This window comes from Cajanus cajan, chromosome 8 (assembly GCF_000230855.2).
Source record: "Cajanus cajan strain Asha chromosome 8, NIPB_CcT2T_4, whole genome shotgun sequence".
NCBI lineage: Eukaryota > Viridiplantae > Streptophyta > Magnoliopsida > Fabales > Fabaceae > Cajanus > Cajanus cajan.
Genome location: NC_138524.1, coordinates 42507146 through 42534301, shown reverse-complemented (window position 1 = coordinate 42534301; position 27156 = coordinate 42507146). Strand labels below are relative to the sequence as shown.

General features: G+C 39.6%; 1 protein-coding gene across 1 annotated transcript; it reads right to left on the bottom strand.

Annotated features, from left to right (window-relative positions):
* Positions 1-368: 368 nt before the first annotated feature.
* Positions 369-26251, bottom strand: LOC114915627 (protein PAT1 homolog). Its single transcript, XM_029270502.2, has 3 exons — positions 26001-26251; positions 23719-23807; positions 369-579 (listed from the first exon to the last, which is right to left on the bottom strand). Exons 1-3 carry the CDS (start codon positions 26065-26067, stop codon positions 445-447), a joined length of 291 nt encoding a protein of 96 aa, XP_029126335.1. The 5' UTR covers positions 26068-26251; the 3' UTR covers positions 369-444.
* Positions 26252-27156: the final 905 nt, after the last annotated feature.

The following is a 27156-nucleotide window of genomic DNA, read 5'->3' as shown; positions in this document are numbered from 1 at the left end:
TCTTTAACAGTTTTTCAATATATTCACTATATAAATATAAAATCAATGCAGTAATTGAGCCATATGATGTTCAGCATATGCATCTTTTCTCTCCTCTCAACAATCTTCAATACCATGTCTTTAGTAAAACATCACCAAACGAAACAAGTATCACCAAAATTTATTTAAAAAAACATAGATTGACGACATATAAAATTCTTTTTTATTTCCTTTTTCCAGTATTCTCTAATTCTATTAAACATATATGCCATTGAAACACTACAGTCTACTTAGAAAGATAAAAAATTTAAGACCAAAAGGGGGAAAAGCTAGCAACTAAACACCATACAAAAAAAAAATTCTTTTGGTTAACCACACAATGGCATGAGTGAAATGAAATGCACCACTTGATGATAAAATTGTGAACTCATGAGCAGTTGAACCACATGTATAAGATTGAAATGCTTATACGTTTACACATAGTAGCCACAAAAAATTTTGAAATTTAGAAGAAATGGCATAAGACTGAAAAATAACCTCTTCTTTAGTGAGACAGAAATCTTCCTCATTGAACTCGACGGCAAGCATAGCCTTATAGTCTGATACACTTCCAAATGCGAGGCCCGTTAGAAAGGCCCAAAAGCCACTTAAGTTTCAGGATTATATATGAGGCCCTAAATATTTCCTTTTTCCTACCGGCCCATTATATTGTAACCTAGCTCTAGGGTTATTACAAGTATTTAAAGACAGAAGAGATGTAAGGGAGAGGAATGAATGAATATTTTCTCAGTTTTATAATTCCTTCTTTTATCTTAGAATTTATAGTAGTGTAACCCTAACAATCTGGTGCTTTCATTTACCCTCATGCCTCCTAAAACCACCAAAGACCTGGAAGAGGCCATCCAAGCCATGGCTGACAACCTCCTTCAATACCAAAACCAGCAAGAGCAACGATTGGATCAACTTAATTCTTCCATGACTACTCGTCATGATGCTCTTACCGGTGTCCTTTCTTCGTTGATGGATAAGGTGGCCGCCCTCTCCCTACCCCAACAGAATACACTTCCAAATGCGAGGCCCGTTAGAAAGGCCCAAAAGCCACTTAAGTTTCAGGATTATATATGAGGCCCTAAATATTTCCTTTTTCCTACCGGCCCATTATATTGTAACCTAGCTCTAGGGTTATTACAAGTATTTAAAGACAGAAGAGATGTAAGGGAGATGAATGAATGAATATTTTCTCAGTTTTATAATTCCTTCTTTTATCTTAGAATTTATAGTAGTGTAACCCTAACAATCTGGTGCTTTCATTTACCCTCATGCCTCCTAAAACCACCAAAGACCTGGAAGAGGCCATCCAAGCCATGGCTGACAACCTCCTTCAATACCAAAACCAGCAAGAGCAACGATTGGATCAACTTAATTCTTCCATGACTACTCGTCATGATGCTCTTACCGGTGTCCTTTCTTCGTTGATGGATAAGGTGGCCGCCCTCTCCCTACCCCAACAGAATACAACCGCTAATTCCTTGGGCTCTATGGGGTTCGCTTCCCCTACCGTGTTCCAGGTATCACCTTCTGGCACTGTCCATAACTCCACACCTCCTGGTTTTGTTTCCCCTACCCATGCCTTTACCCCATTTCCACCTCCCCATATTTCACATTCCACTGCCAACCCTTTTCACCATTCACAACCTCCTACGTTTCACTCCCAACCTCACCCACCTCCCTTACGTCTTCCCAAGCTCCACTTACTTCCCTTTGATGGTTCCTCCCCTCTCGATTGGCTCTTTCAAGCGGAACAATTTTTTGCATTTCACCATACACCTTCTGAGCAACGTCTCTCCATGGTTGCTTTTTATATGACCGATGATGCCCTTTCTTGGTACAAATGGCTCCATCAGAATAATCAACTTTATGATTGGGATTCTTTCACCCGCGCCTTGGAATTACGATTTGGACCCTCTACTTATGAAAATCATATGGCTGCTCTTTTCAAGTTGCACCAAACAGGGTCATTGGCTGATTACCAACTTAATTTTGAACGCCTCTCCAACAAGGTTTTTGGGTTGCCACCTGAAGCTCTTCTTAACAGCTTTATTTCCGGTCTCATTCCAGAGATTCGGGTTGAACTAGCCCTTCTACGGCCTCTTAATGTGTCTCAAGCCATGGGACTTGCTAAACTGGTAGAGGCTAAACTCAAAGATTCCAAACCTAAGCCCAACCCTAGACCATTTTCCAAAGTTCACTCTCCTTCCCTTAACCCTACCACCACACCCTCCCCATCCCTTTCCTCTTCCACCACAACCTTACCCGTTAAGAAAGTCACCCCTTCCCAACTACAAGAGCGGCGCACTCTTGGCTTATGCTATTATTGTGATGAAAAATACCACAATGGTCACCGTTGTCAACCCAAACAGTTTAATCTCCTTTTGGTTGATGAGGAGGATTGCGCATTTCCTCTTTCTTCCCCTACCGCACCATCCATACCCCTTCCTTCTTCCCCAACAGATCCACCTCTCATCCATCTCCAACTTTCTCCACAAGCCCTTAATGGTTCCAAATCCCCTCAAACTCTTCGCTTTCACGGTTCAATATCTGGCCATTCCGTTACCGTTCTAATTGATACCGGAAGTTCACATAACATAATGCAACCTCGTCTGGCCCTTCACCTTGGATTACCCACTTCCCCTACTCCCACCTTCCCAGTCATGGTTGGAAATGGTGACTTCATTTATTGCAATGGTTTTTGCCCCAATGTTCCCCTTACCCTTCAAACTCACACCTTTACCCTTCCTTTTTACCTTTTACCTATACAAGGGGCTGATCTGGTCCTTGGCATGGCTTGGCTCAGCACTCTCGGACCCATCATTTCTGATTTTGCTGTTCCGTGCATGTCCTTTACCCATAAGGATTCAACCATCACCCTCACCGGGTCTACTTCTTCCACCCCAATGCCTTCCACCTTCAACCAATTTTGCCATTACCTTCACCATGACTCCGTTACATCCCTTCACATCCTCACCTCTAATCCCATAACCCCAACTCCATCACTGCCTCCTTCCCTTGAGTCCCTGTCTCCCGATATTAAGGAACTATTACACACTCACTCCAAAGTTTTTGAGTCACCCCAGGGCCTTCCCCCACCTCGCCCCCATGACCATGTGATGTGCTTCCACTTGGATGCACATAGAATTTCTTCAAGTCTCCATGGTTCCTTAGACGGATGATCAAGGAAGGATGCTCCAAAGAGACTCAAGGTGGCCGAAGCTTGCTTCCTAGCTAAGGTCCAAAGAAGGAAGGCAACCTAACTCTACAAAGGGAAGCACTCAAGGAGGGTAGAGTAGGGTGCAAGGTGACTTTCGGAGGGAGAGAATTCAAATGAAGAATACTCATTCAATAATTCCAAAAGTAATCACAAGTCTCGGCCATATTGAATATATAGGGAAAATTAGGTTAAAGTGAGACCTTGGGTTAGCCTAAGGTTAAGTAAACCATGGTATGGTTACTTAACTTTAGGCGCCTAGAATTTGAATTCAAAATTCAAATTCTAGGAGCCAAACCCGGAACCTCCATGTGATTAGTTCATTTGGCATGTGATTAGAGAGGCATTTGAGTTGCATTTCGGATCACACCATGTGCATGTGTTGCACATGGCCGAAATGCACACCAAATGTGCTCCTAATTACATGCTAATGTAACTACACATGTAACCTTAATTCACCCTAAATTCACATGACCTCTAAATGTAAATCCTACACTACAAGGCCGGAAATACAAGGCCTAAAGAAAATACAAGGCACCAAGGCCTAATCCTATTCTAACCCTAATCTAATGGACTTGATACAAAGCCCAACAAAATAAAGTAGTGGGCTTTCCTTGGGCTTGGGTCCAATCTTCATGCATCCTTCTTGCCATTGCTCTAGTAGTTGGGCCCTTAGCCCATGGGCCTCCTCCATCATCCCCTCCCTCTTGAAGAGGATTTGACCTCAAATCCAGAGCATCCTCCTCTAGGGTAGCTAGTCCTGTAAACAAAGATAGATCAGAAACATTGAAACTAGAACTAACACCATACTCAGAAGGGAGATCTAGAACATAGGCATTGTTATTGATTTTCCTAAGGATTTGGAAGGGTCCATCTCCTCGAGGACTAAGCTTGGACTTTCTTTTGGAAGGAAATCTATCCTTCCTAAGGTGTAACCAAACCCAGTCACCTTCCTTGAAGATAACTTCCTTTCTACCCTTATTATTATATTTTTGGTATTTTTCAGTTTGGGATTGAATATGAACTCGAACCCTCTCATGTAATTTCTTAACAAATTCAGCTCTAGATGTACCTTCTTTATGGATAAAAGAAGCCACATCCGGGAGAGGTAATAAATCTAGAGGAGTAAGAGGGTTAAAGCCATAGACAATCTCAAAAGGAGACATGTTGGTGGTCTTATGAACCACTCTATTATAGGCAAACTCCACATGAGGGAGGTAGTCATCCCATGACTTTTTGTTGCCCTTGAGGATTGCCCTCAACATAGTCCCTAGAGACCTATTGACTACCTCAGTCTGTCCATCAGTTTGAGGATGACATGTGGTAGAAAATAGAAGTTTAGTTCCAAGCCTTGCCCAAAGAGTTTTCCAAAAGTGGCTTAAGAACTTAACATCTCTATCAGAGACTATAGTTTTGGGTAACCCATGTAGTCTCACAATCTCTTGAAAGAATAACTTAGCAATGTTACTTGCATCATCCACTTTGTGGCATGGAATAAAGTGTGCCATTTTGCTAAATCGGTCCACAACCACAAATATGGAATCCTTGCCTCTTTGGGTTCGAGGCAAACCAAGGATAAAATCCATGGAAATGTCTACCCAAGGAGAAGAGGATATAGGCAAGGGGGTGTAAAGTCCATGAGGTTTTGTGGTAGACTTTGCTTGTAAACAAGCAATGCAACTACTACAAAATCTTTGAACATCTCTCTTCATATGAGGCCAAAAGAATTTCTCCTTCAAAAGAGAAAGAGTCTTCTCAATTCCAAAATGCCCCATGAGCCCACCCTCATGGCTCTCCTTAACCAAGAGTTTCCTAATAGATCCTTGGGGTATGCAAAGTTTACTTTCTTTAAAAAGAAACCCCTCAGAAATATAGTAACCTTGGTAAGGTTTTTGAATACATAAGGAATAAAAGTTAGCAAAATCAAGGTCTTTCTCATACAACTCCTTGATGTCATCAAACCCTAGTATTTGAGAACCTAGGATGTTCAAAAGCACATGTCTTCGAGACAAAGCATCAGCTACTACATTTGTAGAGCCTTTTTTATATTTGATGACATAAGGAAATTGTTCTAAATACTCAACCCATTTTGCATGCGTCTTATTTAATTTATGTTGACCCTTCAAGTATTTGAGTGACTCATGGTCACTATGGATAACAAATTCCTTGGTGACAAGGTAATGTTCCCAAGTTTGAAGGGCACGAACTAAAGCATATAACTCCTTGTCATAGGTAGGGTAGTTCAAGGCAGCCCCATGAAGCTTTTCACTGAAATAAGCTATGGGATGACCACCTTGTAACAACACAGCTCCTATGCCAAGACCTGAAGCATCACATTCTAGCTCAAAAGTTTGAGAAAAATTAGGCAAAGCTAGAACAGGCGCTTGAGTAAGTTTTTGCTTAAGTTCTTGAAAAGCTAAATTATGTTTATCCGTCCATTCAAAGACCACATCCTTCTTTACCAACTCATTGAGAGGTGAAGCTAATGTAGAGAAGTTAGGAACAAATCTCCTATAAAAGCTTGCCAATCCATGGAAGCTCCTAACTTCACTAACATTAGTAGGAATAGGCCATTCTTGGATGGCTTTAATTTTTTCGGGATCCACATGAACCCCATTTTTGCTAACCACAAACCCTAAGAATATAACATTATCCACACAAAAAGTGCACTTGTCCACATTGGCAAACAAGTGATTGTCCCTAAGGACAAGGAAAACTTGTCTTAGGTGATCAACATGATCACTTAGACTTTTGCTATAGATTAAAATATCATCAAAATAAACAACTACAAATCTACCAATGCAATCCCTAAGGGCATGATTCATGAGCCTCATGAATGTGCTAGGTGCATTAGTAAGCCCAAAAGGCATTACTAACCATTCATATAGTCCAAATTTAGTTTTAAAAGCGGTTTTCCATTCATCACCTTCTTTGATTCGAATTTGGTGATAACCACTCTTAAGATCTACTTTGGAAAATATGGATGACCCATGCAATTCATCAAGCATGTCATCAAGCCTAGGAATTGGGTGCCTATATTTTATGGTGATGTTGTTGATGGCTCTACAGTCACAACACATCCTCCATTTTCCATCTTTTTTTGGCACCAAGATGACTGGTACAGCACAAGGACTTAGACTCTTTTGAATCCAGCCCTTCTCCAACAACTCATGGACTTGCTTCTCTATCTCTTTGGTTTCTTGTGGATTGGTCCTATAGGCTGGTTTATTTGGAAGACTAGCCCCAGGCACAAGATCTATTTGATGTTCTATTCCCCTAAAAGGAGGAAGTCCAATTGGGCCTTCCTTGGGAAATATATCATCAAACTCTTGTAAAAGGTTTTTAACCACAAGAGGGAGAGAAGTTTCCAAAGATGTGGCAGTGCAAGTTAGTGTTCCTCTACACATGAGGATATGAGAAGATGGTTCAATAAAGAGAGAAGTTTTATGTAAAGGTTTTGCATCAAAATTCTCTTCTTGAACTATCTCTAGAGAGGGAACACTAGTCTCTCTAGGATCCTCTTTTTCATCAATTTTTAGAATATTTTTTTTTTTTCCTTTTTTTTTTGTTTTTCTTTTTCTTGGTCACGTTTGGTTTTCATTTGTACTTGGTCCTCCTTCACTTGTGAAGGTGATAGAGGATGAAGTACAAACTTTTTACCCTTATGAGTGAAAGTAATTTTATTAGTGAGGCCATCATGGTGTGTTTGTTTGTCAAATTGCCATGGCCTTCCTAATAGAATATGACAAGCTTCCATGGGAACTACATCACATTGAACTTTATCCTTATAGTTCCCAATAGAAAACTCAACTTCCACTTGTTGATTGACTACCATATCCCCATCATCATTAAGCCAATGAAGTTGATAAGGTTTTGGATGTGGTGTGTCGCCACCGGCCCGAAACGGGCTTTCGGCATTCGCGAAGGATGGTTGGACTCTTTTATTTGTTTAAAAATATGGATTGCTAGAATGACTTATTCTCAAACTGAGACCTCGTCAAACGAGCAATTTTGTTAAAAGGCTCACCAATCCATATTAATCCCAAGCGGGACCCTCCATGGGTTAGTGGTTTTCATAAAAAGGAAGGGTTCGTGGAGTCGCCACCAATGTTTTACTCAAAACATTGGAAAAAGGGATAAGGCAATTGATTTTATAAATCAACTTCGGCCATTACAACCAGAGTTGGGTAAGGGAGTCGGTTACGCGTGGGGAAGGTGTTAGCACCCCACAAGGCCCCTTTCGGGTTCCCTATGACAGATTATTTCTAAAATTAATAGTGTGAAATTACTAAATTACCCCTATTTATTCTAAGCAATTATAAATTAACTATCTACATGATGACAGTTTAATATACACACAGAAAGCAGTAAAAGGAAGGATTTAAGAAGAAACCTTTGAAGCGTGCTTTTATATATTTCGAGTAAAACTGGGAAGCTTTTTGGCGTTCCCTCGCTCTACAAGCCCGCTCGCTCCCTCCTATAAAATTTTAACTATGGAAATCCGGAGGATTTCCCTTCGACTAGGTTCGATCCTCAAGCAAAATGGCTCGGGGCTCAAGAACTTCGTCGGATCAACTCTCCGAGTGATTTCTAGGGCAGAACACTACTCAAAAACCCCAGAATACTCAAGGAGAGGGTTAAAACTATGTTCAAAAGTGTCAAATGACGTCCAATTGACGTCATATTTATAGGGAACAGGCCCAATACGGGCTACAGAATCAATACGGCCGTATTGAAATTTTTGAACTTCAATACGGCCGTATTGAGTTCAATACGACCGTATTGAAGCTCAGAAATTTCAATACGGCCGTATTGAGTTCACTGCGGCTGTATTGAAGCTTCAATACGGCCGTATTGATTTCAGTACGGCCGTATTGAAGTTTCAGAAACTTCAATACGCCGTATTGAGTTCACTGCGGCCATATTGAAGCTTCAATACGGCCGTATTAAGTTTAGTACGGCCGTATTGGGCTTCATTCCCTCCACTTCCTTATTTTAAGCTATTCTAAGACCTCTAGACCTACAGAGAACCCTCCTAGGGCCTTCCAGGAGTCCTTCTGGCTGATCTTCCTTCAGTCTTCGAGAGTCTTCAAGCTTTATTTCCGCCCCGGACAATTTTAGGGGTCTACAGCTGCCCCCCCTTTACTTAGTCGGACGGCCTTTTGGTGTACCGGCTGACAAGTAAAGGAGTTGACCCAATTGTCCGGGTGATGTGCCGACCTTCTGACTTGTAATGTCTTCCGGTGGAAAATTGTTGAGTAGCCTCTCCAGGTTGAGTATTAGTCGTCGCCTCTCCAGGCTCATGCATACCTCGGTGCTCTCGACAACTGGGTAGCTGAGTACTGCCTCTCCAGGCCTGTGCATACCTCGGTGCTCTCGACAACTGGGCAGCTGAGTATTGCCTCTCCAGGCTTGTGCATACCTCGGTGCTCTCGACAACTGGGTAGCTGAATATTGCCTCTCAGGCTTGTGCATACCTCGGTGCTCTCGACAACTGGGTAGCAGAGTATTGCCTCTCAGGCTTGTGCATACCTCGGTGCTCTCGACAACTGGGTAGCAGAGTATTGCCTCTCAGGTTGTGTATACCTCGGTGCTCTCGACAACTGGGTAGTTGGGTATTGCCTCTCAGGCTTGTGCATACCTCGGTGCTCTCGACAACTGGGCAGCTGAGTATTGCCTCTCCAGGCTGGTGCATACCTCGGTGCTCTCGACAACTGGGCAGCTGAGTATTGCCTCTCCAGGCTTGTGCGTACCTCGGTGCTCTCGACAACTGGGTAGCAGAGTATTGCCTCTCCAGGCTGGTGCATACCTCGGTGCTCTCGACAACTGGGCAGCTGAGTATTGCCTCTCAGGCTTGTGCATACCTCGGTGCTCTCGACAACTGGGTAGCAGAGTATTGCCTCTCCAGGCTTGTGCGTACCTCGGTGCTCTCGACAACTGGGTAGCAGAGTATTGCCTCTCCAGGCTGGTGCATACCTCGGTGCTCTCGACAACTGGGTAGCTGAGTATTGCCTCTCAGGCTTTGAGATGATTTTGTCTCCACAGTCCACGATGCTGCTTCGACGGTTTTTCTGATTTTGTGCCGCTGAGGGCTGGATAACGCAGGGATCCGTCTAGGGGATGTGCAGTCATTCATAGGTTCCTGTGCCCCAACTTGAATTGCATTGTTGGTACCCATTGAGGAATTTCTGTTTCCTTGGGGTGTAGACACAGATGCTCTTCTTGAATTGAGCGATGCCTTATGTTTGGCTGACGTCCTTTGACGTTGGTGGAGTATCCCGGTTATCTTTATTCAGGTATCTCTTTTGGGTTTTCTGATTTTTGTCGCCTCTGTGTAGGCTGTTATCCGCTGGGGATTCTGTCGTTGATTTTGATTAGCCTCTTCTGTTACGCGTATCAGCTTGACGTTCAATGATTGGCTAAAAAGCCAAATTCCGCTTGGGGAATTGTTATTGATTGTTTTGGGTTTTCCTTTTTGAAGGAGTGCCTCTTGTGTAGGCGACTGGGGATTTGAAGTTCAGTGTTCGGCTGAGTGCCAGATTCCGCTTGGGGAATACTTATTGATATTTTTGATTTTTCTCTTTTTGCAGGGATGCCTCTGAGTAGGCGATTGGGGAATGAGGGATCTTATGTATCCCAGAGTATTATTTAGGAAGCCTCTGCAGGCTTAGCCTCACTCAACACTTGAGTTGGAGAGCTATCTTCACTGAGGAAGTTTAAGTCCTTTGACTTGGATATTCTGCTTAGGAGATCGTACTTCCATTGGGAATTTTGTCGATCTTGCTTTGATAGCTCTCGCTGGGGATTTGTTCTGAGCGCGAGCTGAGGTTTCTCTGGGGAGTATTATTTCTGCGAGCCTCTCCAGGCTCAATTATTCTGTACAGTTGGGGAGTATTATTTCTACAAGCCTCTCCAGGCTTAGTTATTCTGAAAGAGTATTATTTCGGTGAGCCTCTCCAGGCTCGTTTATTCTGTGGGAGTATTATTTCGGCAAGCCTCTCCAGGCTCAATTATTCTGTACGATGCGGAGTTTTTGTCTTTTTTGTCGACTTTTGACTTTTTCTGTATTTTTTGCCTTTTCTGTTGACTGCTGTCATACACAAGCAATTTTCTATTTTTTTCTATTTTATGCAATTGCCTCATGATAAGGTCTTTGAATGTGCAACTAATGTGTGTGTGATGCACAAATGCAAGTTTGATTATTTTATTAACGCTTTTTAGAAAAATGAATGGCTCTCCCTATCCTCCTCTTCTTGGAGGAATTTCTGTCATCGACGTGAGGGAATATTTTTGTGAGCCTTTTATGCAGGAGATTACGGATTTTAGGAACCCCTCCAATTTTTCTTTATTTGACCGATTATTAAGAGAGTTTCGTACAATTTTTGAAACATCAATTTAGAGGCATAATCACATGGTCAAGAGAGAAAAGAAACAAATGGATATTTTATTTGATATTCAAAAATGTTTTTACAGAAAGATTTGCAAAGGGAAATTTATGAAGAATGGCTGGCCAGGGTAGGCTATATACATTGGGCTTAACAATTATATCTGTAATTGTTGCTCTTTACGTTCCCCTAATTGCTTCGGCCTGAGCCAGGAGTGTAGATGCTGCAAGACGCTTGCTTCTAGAAGATAATCACTTGAACCGCCTTTCGGTTTTCGATTCAAGCAATCGTTGCTTGCTTTGCTTTTACATCTTATTCTTTTGCCCCTAACTTTTGCCTAGGACGTATCCTAGCGGGGATAATTTTGCCTTTGTTTTGCCTAGTACCCTTGTACTGGCAGGCTTTTTATTTTGCCCTAACTTTTGCCTAGGACGCCCTTTTTTGGGTTTTCATCCTAGCGGGCCTATGCAAGCAACGTCTTCAAGCATAGTACTTCTTTACCACGTCAGTGTTGACTAGGTATCAAAGTTCTTCTCCATCCATGTTTGTGAGGATCAATGCTCCTCCTGAGGAGGCTCGTTTTTCCACGTATGGTCCTCCGTGATTTGGGGCATACTTTCCGGTTTTGTCCTTTTGAGTTGGTAGCAATTTCTTCATTACCGACTCTCCCTCATGGTAGACTCGAGGGTGGACTTTTCTTGTCAAAAGCCTTTTTGGCCTTCCTCTGATAGGCTTGACCATGGCATATGGCGTTCAGCCGTTTTTCTTCAATGAGGTTCAACTGGTCATACCGGCTTTGAACCTATTCTTCTTCGAAAAGTTTTGCTTCCATAATTACCCTTAGAGAAGGTATCTCGACTTCGATGGGTAGAACTGCCTCCATCCCATAAACGAGGGAGAATGGAGTAGCTCCTGTAGATGTATGTACTGAAGTCCTATAACCATGAAGAGCGAAGGGTAACATCTCGTGCCAGTCTTTAAATGAGACAACCATCATTTGCCCTATTTTCTTAATGTTCTTATTGGTTGCCTCGACTGCCCCATTCATCTTTGGCCGATATGGGGAAGAGTTGTGGTGTTGGATCTTGAATTCTTGGCACAGTTCTTCCACCATTTTGTTGTTCAGATTATCAGTGATGATTTATTTCTCCATGCTTCCACTAGATTATTTTAAAATCTTTTGGGACAAGAGAGAAGAGAAAGAAAAGATATTTTTGTTCTGAAGTTTGTGTTTTAGAGGGGATTTATTTTTCAAAAATGATTTTTGTAAGAATGGATGGCCAAGGTAGGCTTATGTGTTTAGGCTTGTTTGATTAAACACTTATGAAGTTAAAAAATCGTGTTGTGATTCAACAACTTGGATAGATTCCCTTGAACCTTTCTTTTTGAATTCGGTTCGTGGTACCATCATGGATTTATTTTTGTTTTTTGATTGTCCTTATTTTTGCCTAAAACACCCTTTTGTGGCGTTTTAGCGGACCTTTGTTTTTATTTATTTTGTAACCCTATCTTTTGCCTAGGTCACCCTTTCGTGGGATTCCTAGCGGGTTCTTTGCTCTTATTTTTGCGCAGTCCCCTTTTTGGGTTTCCTGCCGAGCTTCTTTTATTTTTGAAGGATTTATTTTTATCCATGATGGCACTTGTCGAGGCCAAGGGAAGGTGCTCCAAGTTGTCACACACACTTCCACATAAAGATGATGTGGGTTTATTATTATTAAGATGATTTTAACCTCATTCATGTTTATTCAAACAGGGTTAAAAAAAATGTGGTTTAGAATTTTATTATAAGCAAGAAAAGAAGCAATGAAAAAGAATGATTTTATTATAATCATAGCGGAAACATGTGTCCTTATTTCATCACTGATATGGGTCCAAATATTGACCTCTTTTATCTCTCGGCCCTGCCCCAAATTCACAGTCTCCAATTTCTCTTGACACGGTTGGAGTAGACGAGTTTCTTGATCTAGCAGTCTTTGCAGATCCGGAGAGATGGTCTCCTCATCACTGTCCAACTCAAACCATTTATCCTCAACTTTCGGATCCCGGTCAGAGCGAACAATTACAGACATAATTATTTTATTGGTTCTGTTTAGGTTTAGAATTATTAATGAGGAAAGAGAGAAAAGAACAAAAAGAGAGTAATGTGAAAATGCCTCTTTATTGATATATGTATGTAAAACTGTACAAAACCCTTATTTACATGAAAAGGTCCTCATGATCTAGGGTACTGATCACGAGTCCCTAAGAGAAAAGAAAAATATGGAGGGGCCCTATTGTGGCTTGCCATTCTCTACTCCTGCTTTGGTAGAGGATTCTTGCTCACGTCGGGTGCTGTCGAATCGAAAGTGACCCACCCAGCATCAATAAGGTCTTGGACCTTATATTTGAGAACTTTACAGTCCTCCGTTGAATGCCCCGATGCCCCCGAATGGTATAGACAATTGTCTTGTGGTTTGTACCAATCGGGATATGGTGGATCAAATTTCCTCGGTGGAACATAAGCTAGAAGACGCGCATCCACTAGCTTCGGCAGGAGATCGCTATATGTGGTCGGAAGTTTATCAAACTTCCTCACAGGTTTGTATTGCGACTTTCCCGACTTCGAAGTGGAAGAAGATGGAGAAATGGTTACAGCGTTGACTCCTCCTTCTTTCTTCTTCCCAAAGGCCTTCTTAGCTTCGAATGATTGGGAGGGCTTAGCTAGCTTCCCACTTTTCAGCCCTTGTTCCACCCTCTCCCCAATGGTGATGATGTCCGAGAAGAGTGTCGTTGTGTTCCCTATCATTTTATCGTAATAGGGACCTGTCAACGAGTTGATGAATAAGGACACCGTCTCCTTATCCGACAGCGGGGGCTCTATCTGTGCCGCCAACTCCCTCCATCGTTGGGCGTACGCCTTGAAGGATTCATCATTTGTTTTACTCAAGGCTTGAAGATCGGACCTATCGGGTGTTAGGTCGATGTTATACTTATAGCGCTTGAGAAAGGCGTCGGCCAACTGCCTCCATGTGCACACTTGATTTCCATCCAGCTGCATATACCAATTGAGTGCAGTTTCAGCCAAGCTCTCTTGAAAGCAATGAATTAAGAGCTTTTCATTGGTAGTATATGCAGCCATCTTTCGGCAGTACATGGTGAGATGACTCTTGGGGCAAGTCGATCCCACATATTTTGGGAAATCTGGCACTTTAAATTTGGGAGGGAATTGGATGTCCCTCACCAAACACATGTCGGCGGCATCTTTGATGTCAAAATCATGCCCCTCCATAGCCCTTAGCCGATCCTCAAGAGCATGGAATTGTTCCTTTGAAACCTCGGGCTCTTTGATTACAATTTCAGCCCCTATAGGTATAGCGTGTGGAGGCTCTTCCTCGTGCTCTTCCTCCTCTCCATGATGGGACTCATGGTCACTGTGGTGTGATCCATGTATATTGTGATGACGCATGAGCTCCATCATTTGCGCCATTTGTTCTTTGAGCTGTGAGAGCTCGGCTGTAAGCTTCTTGTTTTGGTCCTCCAGCGCTTCCATCTTCTTGGTTTTCTGTGCGCGTGTGAGGACAGAGAGATGACCAGCCACTTTCTAAAATGAATGTTTATTCTAATTAGCTTATTTATGATATGAATATACTCTCGATGTGAGCTTGATAATCTTTCATCTTTAAGGTGCTGCCTTTTTAAGATGAAAGTTTATCACCTTCCCTAGCCTATGATCTCTCCACAACGGAGAATCTCAATAGTCACGGGTCTCTTTCACTCACATCGAGAGGGTATTAGTGAACCTATAAATGATGATGAGGATGCATGAGGTATTATTGATAATGATGCCTATGCTCCTTACTTTTATTATATTTTCACACATGGTTTTTCCTCTCATGTCATGTTTTTTTCATGCATGGGGATTATTCTTTAGACCTTATCACGAGGTTATTTATTAATGCACAAACAATTGCACATAAGCATTTACACAAACAATTCACTCATCCACGAACAGTCACGAGCGAATCACGAGGTAGGGGTATCCTGCAGAAATGGTGCATATTCAAGGTAGGTTCTAACTGTTCTCACCAGTCCAAGGCCCCCAAGGTGCCCCCATTATAGGGACCCAATTCCTCTCATCGTAGGTCGATGGAAAGCTCCAACGCACCGTCGGACTCAAGTTCATGGTTATCACCTTGAGTGATGTTTTCCGACAACGGTCTACGGGCACCTATAGACCCATTCGACAACCGGCCGTACTAACATCCACTCCCTATGGTTAATCACTCATGCCCCCGGGTATAGAGGGAACTGTTGTGTGCAAAGGTTTGTGTGCAGTTTTTATTTCAAACAATTGCGTAAATTTAAAAATACAACAGTTATTAAAGCCAAATAGATAAACATGTTATCATACAAGTGAGGGGTAATAAAGTAATTTTAACTATTATTTGTTAAAAATAATCTGTCACTAAATGGGACTGACTCTCGAGGCTTCCCCAGCAGAGTCGCCATCTGTCGCCACCGGCCCGAAACGGGCTTTCGGCATTCGCGAAGGATGGTTGGACTCTTTTATTTGTTTAAAAATATGGATTGCTAGAATGACTTATTCTCAAACTGAGACCTCGTCAAACGAGCAATTTTGTTAAAAGGCTCACCAATCCATATTAATCCCAAGCGGGACCCTCCATGGGTTAGTGGTTTTCATAAAAAGGAAGGGTTCGTGGAGTCGCCACCAATGTTTTACTCAAAACATTGGAAAAAGGGATAAGGCAATTGATTTTATAAATCAACTTCGGCCATTACAACCAGAGTTGGGTAAGGGAGTCGGTTACGCGTGGGGAAGGTGTTAGCACCCCACAAGGCCCCTTTCGGGTTCCCTATGACAGATTATTTCTAAAATTAATAGTGTGAAATTACTAAATTACCCCTATTTATTCTAAGCAATTATAAATTAACTATCTACATGATGACAGTTTAATATACACACAGAAAGCAGTAAAAGGAAGGATTTAAGAAGAAACCTTTGAAGCGTGCTTTTATATATTTCGAGTAAAACTGGGAAGCTTTTTGGCGTTCCCTCGCTCTACAAGCCCGCTCGCTCCCTCCTATAAAATTTTAACTATGGAAATCCGGAGGATTTCCCTTCGACTAGGTTCGATCCTCAAGCAAAATGGCTCGGGGCTCAAGAACTTCGTCGGATCAACTCTCCGAGTGATTTCTAGGGCAGAACACTACTCAAAAACCCCAGAATACTCAAGGAGAGGGTTAAAACTATGTTCAAAAGTGTCAAATGACGTCCAATTGACGTCATATTTATAGGGAACAGGCCCAATACGGGCTACAGAATCAATACGGCCGTATTGAAATTTTTGAACTTCAATACGGCCGTATTGAGTTCAATACGACCGTATTGAAGCTCAGAAATTTCAATACGGCTGTATTGAGTTCACTGCGGCTGTATTGAAGCTTCAATACGGCCGTATTGATTTCAGTACGGCCGTATTGAAGTTTCAGAAACTTCAATACGCCGTATTGAGTTCACTGCGGCCATATTGAAGCTTCAATACGGCCGTATTAAGTTTAGTACGACCGTATTGGGCTTCATTCCCTCCACTTCCTTATTTTAAGCTATTCTAAGACCTCTAGACCTACAGAGAACCCTCCTAGGGCCTTCCAGGAGTCCTTCTGGCTGATCTTCCTTCAGTCTTCGAGAGTCTTCAAGCTTTATTTCCGCCCCGGACAATTTTAGGGGTCTACATGGTGTGGTAGTCAAACCTAACTTCTCAACCATCCTAGTGCTACAACAGTTGCACCAAGAGCCACTATCCACAATGAGAGAACAAGCTTTGCTTGAAATGTTACATCTTGTATGAAAGATATTCTCTCTTTGGGATTGTGTATCACTAGGTTGGTTGTTGAGGACCCTTCTCATCATAAGAAGTTCCCCATTATAAGGGTAAGTAACCTCACATGACTCTTCTTCACTTGCTTCTTCTTCATTTTCACTTGAAGATGAAGAAGAAGTAGCTTCATCTTGGCTACTATAAATGTCTTGACCCCTTAAAATCATTACTTTTTTGTTAGGGCATTGAGAAGCAATGTGGCCTCTCCCAAGACACTTAAAGCATTTGATGTCACTAGACTTGGTGCTAGTGTTTGTTTTTGTCTCTTTTTCTTTACCTTTATCTAGATTTTTGGAGGAAAAAGTATCTTTCTTTTCAAAATTATTTTTCCTACCCTCCCTCTTGTAGCTATCCTTAGACAAAAAAGATGAGTATGAGCTTGCTTTATAACCTTTTCTCAAATTTTGTTGTTCAACCTTTATGCAAAGTTGAACCAAGTCATCCAAATCCCTATAAGGGAGTAGCTCAACCTTATCTCTTATGTCAAAAGATAAACCACTCAAAAATCTAGCAATGGTAAGATTTTCTTCTTCCCTAATACCCGCCCTCATGATATACAACTCCATTGTTTGTCTATATTCTTCAACAGTCAAATTTTTTTGTTGGAGTCGTTGGAGCTTATTGATAAGCTCCCTAGTATAATAAGAGGGTATGTGTCTCCTTCTTAAGGCACTCCTTAATTCGTTCCAATAGTGAATTGGAGGTTCATTATGGAGGCGCCTATCTCTCACAAGAGAGGTCCACCAATACATGGCATGACCTTGGAAACTCAAGGTAGCTAGGGGCACTTTTCTTTCCTCACTCACTTGATGGCAAGTGAAAATTTGTTCCACTTTCATTTCCCAGTCTAGATACCCCTCCACATCATCCTTACCATGAAAATAAGGGAGATCTACCCTAGATTCCCTTGGCTTAGAGGTTCTATGAGTTCTCCTAGGAGGTGGTTGATAGTGATCTCCTAAAGCTAGGCTATCATGCACTGACTCTCCTAAAGTAGAACTATGGGCGTATGAACTATGTGGACCATGATGGTGTTTTCTTTTGTCTTTCTCCTTTAATAAACGAATTTCTTCCTCTAAAAGAGCAAATTGAGCTTCTTTTTCAAGTTTTGCTTGTAATTCTTGCTCTTGCCATAACTTTAATGATCTTAATTCACGTGACAATCTAGAAACACTTTTGTTGTCACTTGAATTAGTATCACTATGAGGAGTAGAAAATTCTTCCATTATAGGTGAAAGATCTTTTTTTATGAATGAACTTTTAAAAGCAATTTTGTTTTTGTGCAAGGTTAAGACTAAGTACTAGGAGGATTATGTATACAAATTGAACTTTGGAGGGAGGTGAGCTACTAAGAGCCACTTAAAAACCAAGCCTCTTCAAGTAAAAATTACTAATCCCCTTTGTAGTTAATCTCTACCAAATTCTTTTCAATGAAATTGTTTTGTTGATGTTTGATGAACTAAAACATACTAGTCGTGAAAGCAAGTAAACAAGTATTAAGCACAAATTAAACTATCTAAACGGTTCCTAGGGTGAGAGCTTGAAAGATACCAAAGATCAATCAAGGACCACTCCCACCAAAGTACTAACGAAAGTTCTATCCCTAAGGAGAGATGGTTGTGTACCAAAGACACTCCCAAGACACTCCTTTAATGGCCAAAAATACAAGTGTAACAAAGACTAAACAACAACTACAAAGTGGCTTAAAATTGTAACCAAAAACAGCCACCAAAATTAGTGATGAATTAGTGACCAATTTTGCAACAAAAATATCAATTAGTAATGAAAATTTGGTCTCTAAATCCGTCACTAATCCTCTGTTTTTTTTTTTTTTTAAATTTTTGCAATTACAAATCAAATGAATTCTTCCAAGTCTTCACGGTTTGGTGCAGTCCAGCAAGCACAAAAATTTCCAGCAAAATATGTGTAGTATTTTGGGTGTTTAAGTAGCCAATTCCGAGTGCCTACTAGCTTCCTTTCTCCTCCTTTCCTTAGGCTTCCTTTGATGACCCTTGTAGAACTAGCTTCTAGGAAGATAGACTAGGTCAAACTTAGGCCACACTTTGAGTTAAATCCAATATAGTATAAACCATGAATAGAAAAGAAGAGGAAAGACAAGAGTAGATTAGAATTGACAAATGTAGATGACAATTAAGTAGATGACTAGATGAAGAAGGAATTGCACCTAAAAATTGGTTCTAGAATGGATGCTCAAAACCAAAACACTCAAGAATAGGATAGCTGAAAATTAATGACTTCAAAGCTACTAGAAACCGAGAAGAAATAAAGCAACAAGAGATGAGAAATCAAAAACTCCTTAACTTGGCTTTTGCTTTTCAAATTTTGATTTAGTATTTTTTTTTTTTAACACTTTTGTTCTAAATTTTCTTTTGATCTTTCTTAAATTTTTTTTTTAATCAAATAGGAGTTGCCTTTTTCTTTCAATGTGATTGTGTCACAAGAAGTCTCGGTCACTTTTCTAGGAACACCAAAACTGAGTTCAAATTGAAATTCAAATGCCACACAAATTAGGTCAAAATGTAATGAACATGTGACATGCTTTTGTTGCTTGGTTGGTTTATGTAGCACATGCACGGTTTTGGCTCCACAAATTCAAATTCAAATTTGAAACACAAACACAATTTCCAGCACTCCTTTCAATAAACAAGATCAAACCTCACGGATTTAAGAAAAATTTTGAAGACATTTTAGAATTTTTGGAAACCTAAAAATTTCTAAGAAAACTACTAATGATCTAATAGTAGTTTATGAACTCAAAAAATCAAAAATGATGAGCTTATACCATAGGAAATTAGATCTCGGCCAAATCCAGAAAATTGAAACAAGATTCACTTAAACAAAATTCAAACGGTTCACTTAAGCATAGCTAAGAAGTATGAACATCATAAGAACTACACATGACTACTAAACATGGATTTCAAAAATAAAATGACTCAACCATTCAAATTGACCGAATAAAATTGCAAATATGACTCAAGGAAAGTAAAATGATCATAGGCAGAAAATTCCTAATAGGTAAAAGAATTAATGGAGCATGATTCATGGAAGCATATTGACATAAAAGCATATATGAATCATTCAAGCATAAGAAACTAGATCCATCAAATTTAAGGTAAGAAAATAGATCTAGGAAGGAAGCAACTCTAAAATGACATGAACAAAAAGATGAACACAAAAATGAACAATTCACCACGGATCACACAACAAAAGATAAGGATCAAGACTTATCTCTTGAAGACAAAACCGGATGCTCTTGATACCACTTGATGTGCTTCCACTTGGATGCACATAGAATTTCTTCAAGTCTCCATGGTTCCTTAGACGGATGATCAAGGAAGGATGCTCCAAAGAGACTCAAGGTGGCCGAAGCTTGCTTCCTAGCTAAGGTCCAAAGAAGGAAGGCAACCTAACTCTACAAAGGGAAGCACTCAAGGAGGGTAGAGTAGGGTGCAAGGTGACTTTCGGAGGGAGAGAATTCAAATGAAGAATACTCATTCAATAATTCCAAAAGTAATCACAAGTCTCGGCCATATTGAATATATAGGGAAAATTAGGTTAAAGTGAGACCTTGGGTTAGCCTAAGGTTAAGTAAACCATGGTATGGTTACTTAACTTTAGGCGCCTAGAATTTGAATTCAAAATTCAAATTCTAGGAGCCAAACCCGGAACCTCCATGTGATTAGTTCATTTGGCATGTGATTAGAGAGGCATTTGAGTTGCATTTCGGATCACACCATGTGCATGTGTTGCACATGGCCGAAATGCACACCAAATGTGCTCCTAATTACATGCTAATGTAACTACACATGTAACCTTAATTCACCCTAAATTCACATGACCTCTAAATGTAAATCCTACACTACAAGGCCGGAAATACAAGGCCCAAAGAAAATACAAGGCACCAAGGCCTAATCCTATTCTAACCCTAATCTAATGGACTTGATACAAAGCCCAACAAAATAAAGTAGTGGGCTTTCCTTGGGCTTGGGTCCAATCTTCATGCATCCTTCTTGCCATTGCTCTAGTAGTTGGGCCCTTAGCCCATGGGCCTCCTCCATCACCATGCAATACCATTATTACCCAACTCTAGCCCAGTTCGTGTTCGCCCTTACCGTTACCCACACACTCAAAAAGAAACTATCTCCCAAATTGTGGCTGATTTACTTTCTGACGGCCTAATTACCCCAAGCCATAGCCCTTTTTCTTCCCCGGTTATACTGGTGCAAAAAAAAGATAATACCTGGCGTTTTTGTGTTGATTACCGTGCTTTAAATGCTATTACAATCAAAGACCGATTTCCCATTCCCACCATTGATGAGTTACTAGATGAATTGGGTCACGCTACTATATTTTCTAAGATTGACTTACGCTCCGGTTACCATCAAATCCGGGTTCGACCAGAAGACACACATAAGACTGCCTTTCGCACTCATGATGGCCATTATGAGTTTTTGGTGATGCCTTTTGGGCTTACCAATGCTCTTTCTACCTTCCAAGCTGCTATGAATGATCTATTGCGACCTTTTTTACGTCGTTTTGTTCTTGTTTTTTTTGATGACATATTGGTTTTCAGTTCCTCATATGCGGACCATTTGGTTCATTTAGATTCAGTTTTACAATTATTGAGTACTAATTGTTTTTATGCTAAATTCGTCAAGTGCTCCTTTGCTGTTCCTAGTGTTGCTTATCTAGGCCATATCATCTCTTCTGAAGGGGTTCATCCTGATCCGGACAAGATCAGAGCCATCTTCGAATGGCCTCCTCCGCACTCCCTCACCACACTCCGCGGGTTTTTGGGCCTCACTGGATTTTATCGTCGTTTTATTCGACACTATGCTACTTTAGCCGCACCCCTCACTGATCTTCTCCGTGGTACCACTCCATTTCATTGGGATTCAAGTACAGAGGATGCATTTACAAAATTAAAAGGGGCCCTAACTACGTCGTCGGTGCTTGCCTTGCCAGACTTCTCCAAGCCTTTTGACCTTGAAACCGATGCCTCCGCAACAGCCATTGGTGCCGTTCTTCTGCAGAATGGTCATCCCCTTGCATATTTTAGCAAGAAGTTGTGCGCCAAGATGCGGCTTGCCTCAGCCTACGCTAGAGAGATGTACGCAATCACTGAAGCTGTAAAAAAATGGCGTCAATATTTGTTGGGCAATCATTTTCGTATTTTTACAGATCAACAGAGCCTCAGGCACATGTTAACACAGGTTTATCAAACTCCTGAACAACAAAGATGGGCATTCAAATTACAAGGGTTTTCATTTGAGATTCATTACAAACCTGGAAGATCAAACCGGGTTGCAGATGCTCTCTCTCGTGTCCCTTCAGCATCGGAAGCTTTATTCCTCCACATTTCCACACCAATTCCATCTATCATTGAGGAACTCATGAACTTTTACCAATCTGATCCTACCGGTATTGCATGTTGGCAGCAACACTCCATCTCACCCGGATCTGATTCCGATTACCACGCCACTCGAGGACTAATCTTCCACCGCAACCGTATTTTTGTTCCGGATGTGCTTCATCTTCGTCGACGGTTGCTCCATGAATTTCATGCCACCCCCTCAGCGGGTCATTCAGGGTCCAAAGCCACCCTTGCTCGTCTTGCAGGATCCTTCTCATGGCCGTCTATGTCTCATGATGTCAAAACCTTCATTCGCGAATGCCAATCCTGCCAACATAACAAATCAATCCATAACAAAAAGGCTGGGCTCTTGCAGCCATTACCTCAACCTCGACGGGTGTGGGAGGACATCAATATGGATTTTGTGACTCACCTTCCGTCATCCTTCGGTCACACCGTGGTCTGGGTTGTTGTTGACCGCTTGTCCAAATACGCGCACTTCTTGGCGCTTCCTACCAAGTTCTCAGCAGCAGCGCTCGCAAATCGTTTTGCCACCGACGTTTATAGACTTCACGGCACCCCTCGCTCCATAGTGTCCGACAGAGACTCCATCTTCCTCAGCCAGTTTTGGCGTGAGTTCTTTCGGATCCAAGGCACTACCTTGAAGTTTTCGACAACTTACCATCCAGAAACTGATGGTCAAACGGAGGTCGTGAACCGTTCCCTCTCTGCCTATCTACGTTGTGTTGCAGGTGCTCTTCCCCGTCGTTGGTATTTCGTGCTTCATTTGGCGGAGTTCTGGTACAATACTTCGTACCACTCCGCTATCGGCACCACTCCTTTTCAAGCCCTTTACGGTCGCCCTCCGCCGGCAGTTCGGGACTACATTCTTGAATCTTCTACAGACACGGCTGTTGAGTCCCTTCTCCAAGATCGCGCCACGAACCTGCGCATAATTAAAGAGCAAATGCGTCGCACCCAACAACGAATGAGGGACCAAGCAAATAAGGGTCGTATCAACGTTACCTTTGAAGTGGGTGACTGGGTCCTTTTAAAGACGCATCCGTACCGCCAACGCTCTTTAGCTAGGCCCGTATCCCACAAATTGGGTCGCTGTTATCATGGACCGTTCCAAGTCATCCGCCGTATCGGAGCGGTGGCCTACGAACTCGCTCTTCCTGAGCAAGCTCGCCTCCACCCTGTGTTCCATGTGTCCTTGCTTCGGCGTTTCCACGGTGTACCCCCATCAACAACCCCTTCATCTTTTGTTCCGAGAGAAGCTTCTGCGACTCCAAATGAAGCTTTGGCTTTGAACGATCTTGAAATGCCACTTGACAATTCACATGCAAGCTCTTCGCCTTCCACACAACACGTGGGCACAGCTGGCAACCACTCACATGACACAATTCATCCTCCACCCTTCGATGCACCCTTGATCCGTGGCAATGGTCTCAGCTCTCAATCTCCACCACTCGTTCCATCTCAATTCCCACCTACAACAATTAATGCACCTAACCCCACTAAGACCCCCAACCTGCCAGATTCTTCACGTGTCTTGGAGGACCAAGACAATTCTCATGGAATGGGCATTGATACACTTCCAAATGCGAGGCCCGTTAGAAAGGCCCAAAAGCCACTTAAGTTTCAGGATTATATATGAGGCCCTAAATATTTCCTTTTTCCTACCGGCCCATTATATTGTAACCTAGCTCTAGGGTTATTACAAGTATTTAAAGACAGAAGAGATGTAAGGGAGAGGAATGAATGAATATTTTCTCAGTTTTATAATTCCTTCTTTTATCTTAGAATTTATAGTAGTGTAACCCTAACATAGTCATCTTCATCTTCTAACCCCGCCAAGTTAACTTCCTCAGCAACATCTTTACCAAAGAATGCATATTGCGATGCATCAAATACTTCACCCTCTGCATAACAGAAGAAAATCAAACCAGACACAATCCAGCGGCTTCTTATAATCATGTTGACATATCAAATACAGTTTGCAGTTTTGCACATTTGAGGGAATCCACATCTGTCAAGCCCGCACTAACCACCAAATAATCAACCCCAAACACAAACAAATATCTTGCACTAAAGCATTTTTAAGAGTTTTTCTTTCACGAAAGGTTTTCAGGAATTCTTTTAATTTCATACTTAATTTAGTTTTTATATATCATAATTATTTATAAATTAACTATTAATATTTTTAAAATAAATTATCAACAAAATAAAAATAATCTTGTGTTACAATATAAATTATTTATTATAAAACTAAAATATAATTTATATATTAAAAATATCAATTTATTCAAATTTTATATATGATTTTATATATTCAATTATAAAATTTATTTATACTAGAGAGGAAGTGAGCACTACGTGCCTTTACATACTTATCTGAAAAATAAAAATAATAAAAATGTGTACAAAAAGAATTCATGATATAAACTTATGTGTAAAAGAGTTAATTTACTTTGCAGTTGAGTAGTTACAATATTTTTTGTGGATGGCTAACTAAAAGATGTGGGTGGTTAAAAATTAGAGGATGAGAGCAATTTCGAGTAGTTATTTAAAGTGTGTGATAAGTTTGAAAAAAAAATTACTGAAAAGTAGAGAAAAAATAAAGAAAATAAAAACTAAATAAAAAAAACTATGGCAGAGAAAGAATGTTATGAAAGCTAAGAGATAAAATAGTCAACATAATATATACACCAAAAAAATGCATCATCTTTATTAATAGTATAAAAGTATAAATACATAATTTATTCTAAATTTTAATATATACTTTTATATAAAGACAATTCCTTCCTTTCGTGTACACAATATTTTTGACACAATTCCTAAAAAGTTGCACAATAATGATTAACAAATGTCAGAAAAGTCTTTTAATATATAAATTTTTTATTTGACTATTGATAACCGCCCACTACCTCCACTAACGTGTATATATATTCAAAGAAATACACAGAGCGCTTTTTACCTACTAATTATATATAATAAACATTTAAAATGTGGACTGTATACTAAAATACTAGTAAAACAAAACAATTGATGACGATAGGTCGCAAGTTTTCAATAAGCATAGAAAAATGGTGTAACGATTGTAATATCTTGAAAAATAAGAAAACTCTACAAGTAATCAACATGAGTAGATATAAATACAAATAAGGCTCTAGAATGGAAAACATATATTGAGAAGGCATATTTGCAATCTTCTTAGCAGTAATACAAATAAAAAATAGGTTAAATTGCACTTTTTGTCCCTCTATTTTTTATTGATTCACAATTTTAGTTTCTCTATTTTAAAATAGAGATATTTAGTCTCTTATTTTTAAAAATACGAAATTTTGGTTCTACAACTAATTTGATATTAGTTGATTGTTAAATTTTAACTTTATTTAGTGAACTATCATCATTTATATAACATGATATTTAGTAACATGACATATATATGAATAAAAATTAAAAAATAATATACAAAAGATCTTTATTTGTATATTTTTATTTTACAAGTAATTAATATTTATTTTATTCATAAAAATTTATTTGCATTTTTTTCTAATTTTCTATTTCTAAATGCCATATTACTATATATCACGACTAACGTTAAATTCCATATTTTTTAAATTATTGGGACTTAATCTCTGTTTTAAAATAGAGACTAGAATTGTTGATAGATGAAAATAAATAGACTAAAAAGCGCAATTTAGTCTAAAAATGTTAATACACGCCACACTTCCCTACTAAAGCAACCAACAGCATCGTTAACCCAAAGATAATGATAAAAGTTCACAAAATAATTTCCATTCAAGCTTTAGAAAATGAAGAGTAAACTTTTTTCAAAATTAACAAAACTTTAAACCCTAGCTCAAGCTAAAAAAAACAAACAAACAAACTTTGCGTTGGTGTGAACTAAAAAAAAAAAAAAACAGAGCTAATAATTTAATTTTCTTCGTGATCAAACTCCTAAGTAGGACCATATGGATATACACAAGCCTAACCAAAGAACGTGGAACAAGGAAGAAGCGATTACAGCAACCAAAGAACCCGGAACAAAGAAGTAGTGATTACGCAGCGAAAGTGAAACAAAAAATAATAATAATGAAAAGCAAACGAACCTTTTGAAGCGTGTTCAAGTTGTTTGTGATCCTCGACGTTCGGAGCTGCGGCACCTAACCCATCCATTACGGAAAAGAGAAGCGTGAACGATGAAAGAAGAGATAATGAACACGCTTTGTGGAGGAGTGTGCGTGGAATTGCCCAGAGGTGAGTGGATTAGGTCATGGCAGAGACTTTAAGATGGAATGGGTTTGGCTTGACACTAGAGTGACAGAGGTGGTGCGCTATGAGTGAGATTACGTGCGTAACTTTTTATTAACTAGTGTTTTATCACGTGCAATTCTCACGTTAAATATTTATATAAAACAAAATAATTTAAAATAAATATTATGATTAAATATATAAATTATATTTAAATTTTAAATAAATAAATATTTTTAAATATATAATTATATTTTAAATTTATAATAAATAATTTATATAATTTTATAAAATTATTTTTATTTATTGATAATTAATTTTAAAATATAAAATTTTATTAAAAATAATTAAAATAAATAATAATTAAATAAAATTAAAAGATAATCCTCTATGTTTTATATATTGAAGTTAATAAATAATTATAATAAATAAAAATTAATTTAAATAACGAGTCGTTCATATTTTATATATAATTAGTATTTTATTATGTATAATACACATGTTAAATGTTCATTATATATTACTAAAATTTAAAATAAATTATGTATATAAATAAATATTATGTTTAAATATATAAAGTATATATAAAATTTGAATAAATAGTTTAAACATAGAAATTATATTTTAAATTTATGAAAAATAATTTATATTATAGCATAAGATTATTTTATTTATTGATAATTTATTTTAAAAAATATTAAAAATGATTCATTAAATAAATACTTGAAGAGGGAGGAGAGATGATATATTGTTTCTCAAAGGACCTATTATAAAGGCAATGTCAAGAAGGATGCAAAGGAATGGGCTCATGATGAAAGTAGAAGGCTTAAACTTTTTTTTAGCTATAGGTTAATTACTGATAGAAGTAGTAGGAGAAATGAAGATGTGAACTCCTCCAAGCTTCTTCTAGGCACGGATCTTCTTCAAAGGAGATGTAGACCGAATGAATGGAAGCTCAAAATGGATGAGGAATTGCGGATTAGAAGACCTAATCCATAGAAGGAAGTATCCAAG

Excerpts from the sequence above, each read along its gene's own strand:
- LOC114915627 (XM_029270502.2), bottom strand. The coding sequence starts at position 26,067 with ATGGATGGGTTAGGTGCCGCAGCTCCGAACGTCGAGGATCACAAACAA. Across the intron at positions 23,808-26,000 it reads ACTTGAACACGCTTCAAAAG|AGGGTGAAGTATTTGATGCA; the intron begins GTTCGTTTGCTT and ends TCTGTTATGCAG. Across the intron at positions 580-23,718 it reads CGGGGTTAGAAGATGAAGAT|GACTATAAGGCTATGCTTGC; the intron begins GACTATGTTAGG and ends GGAAGTGTATCA.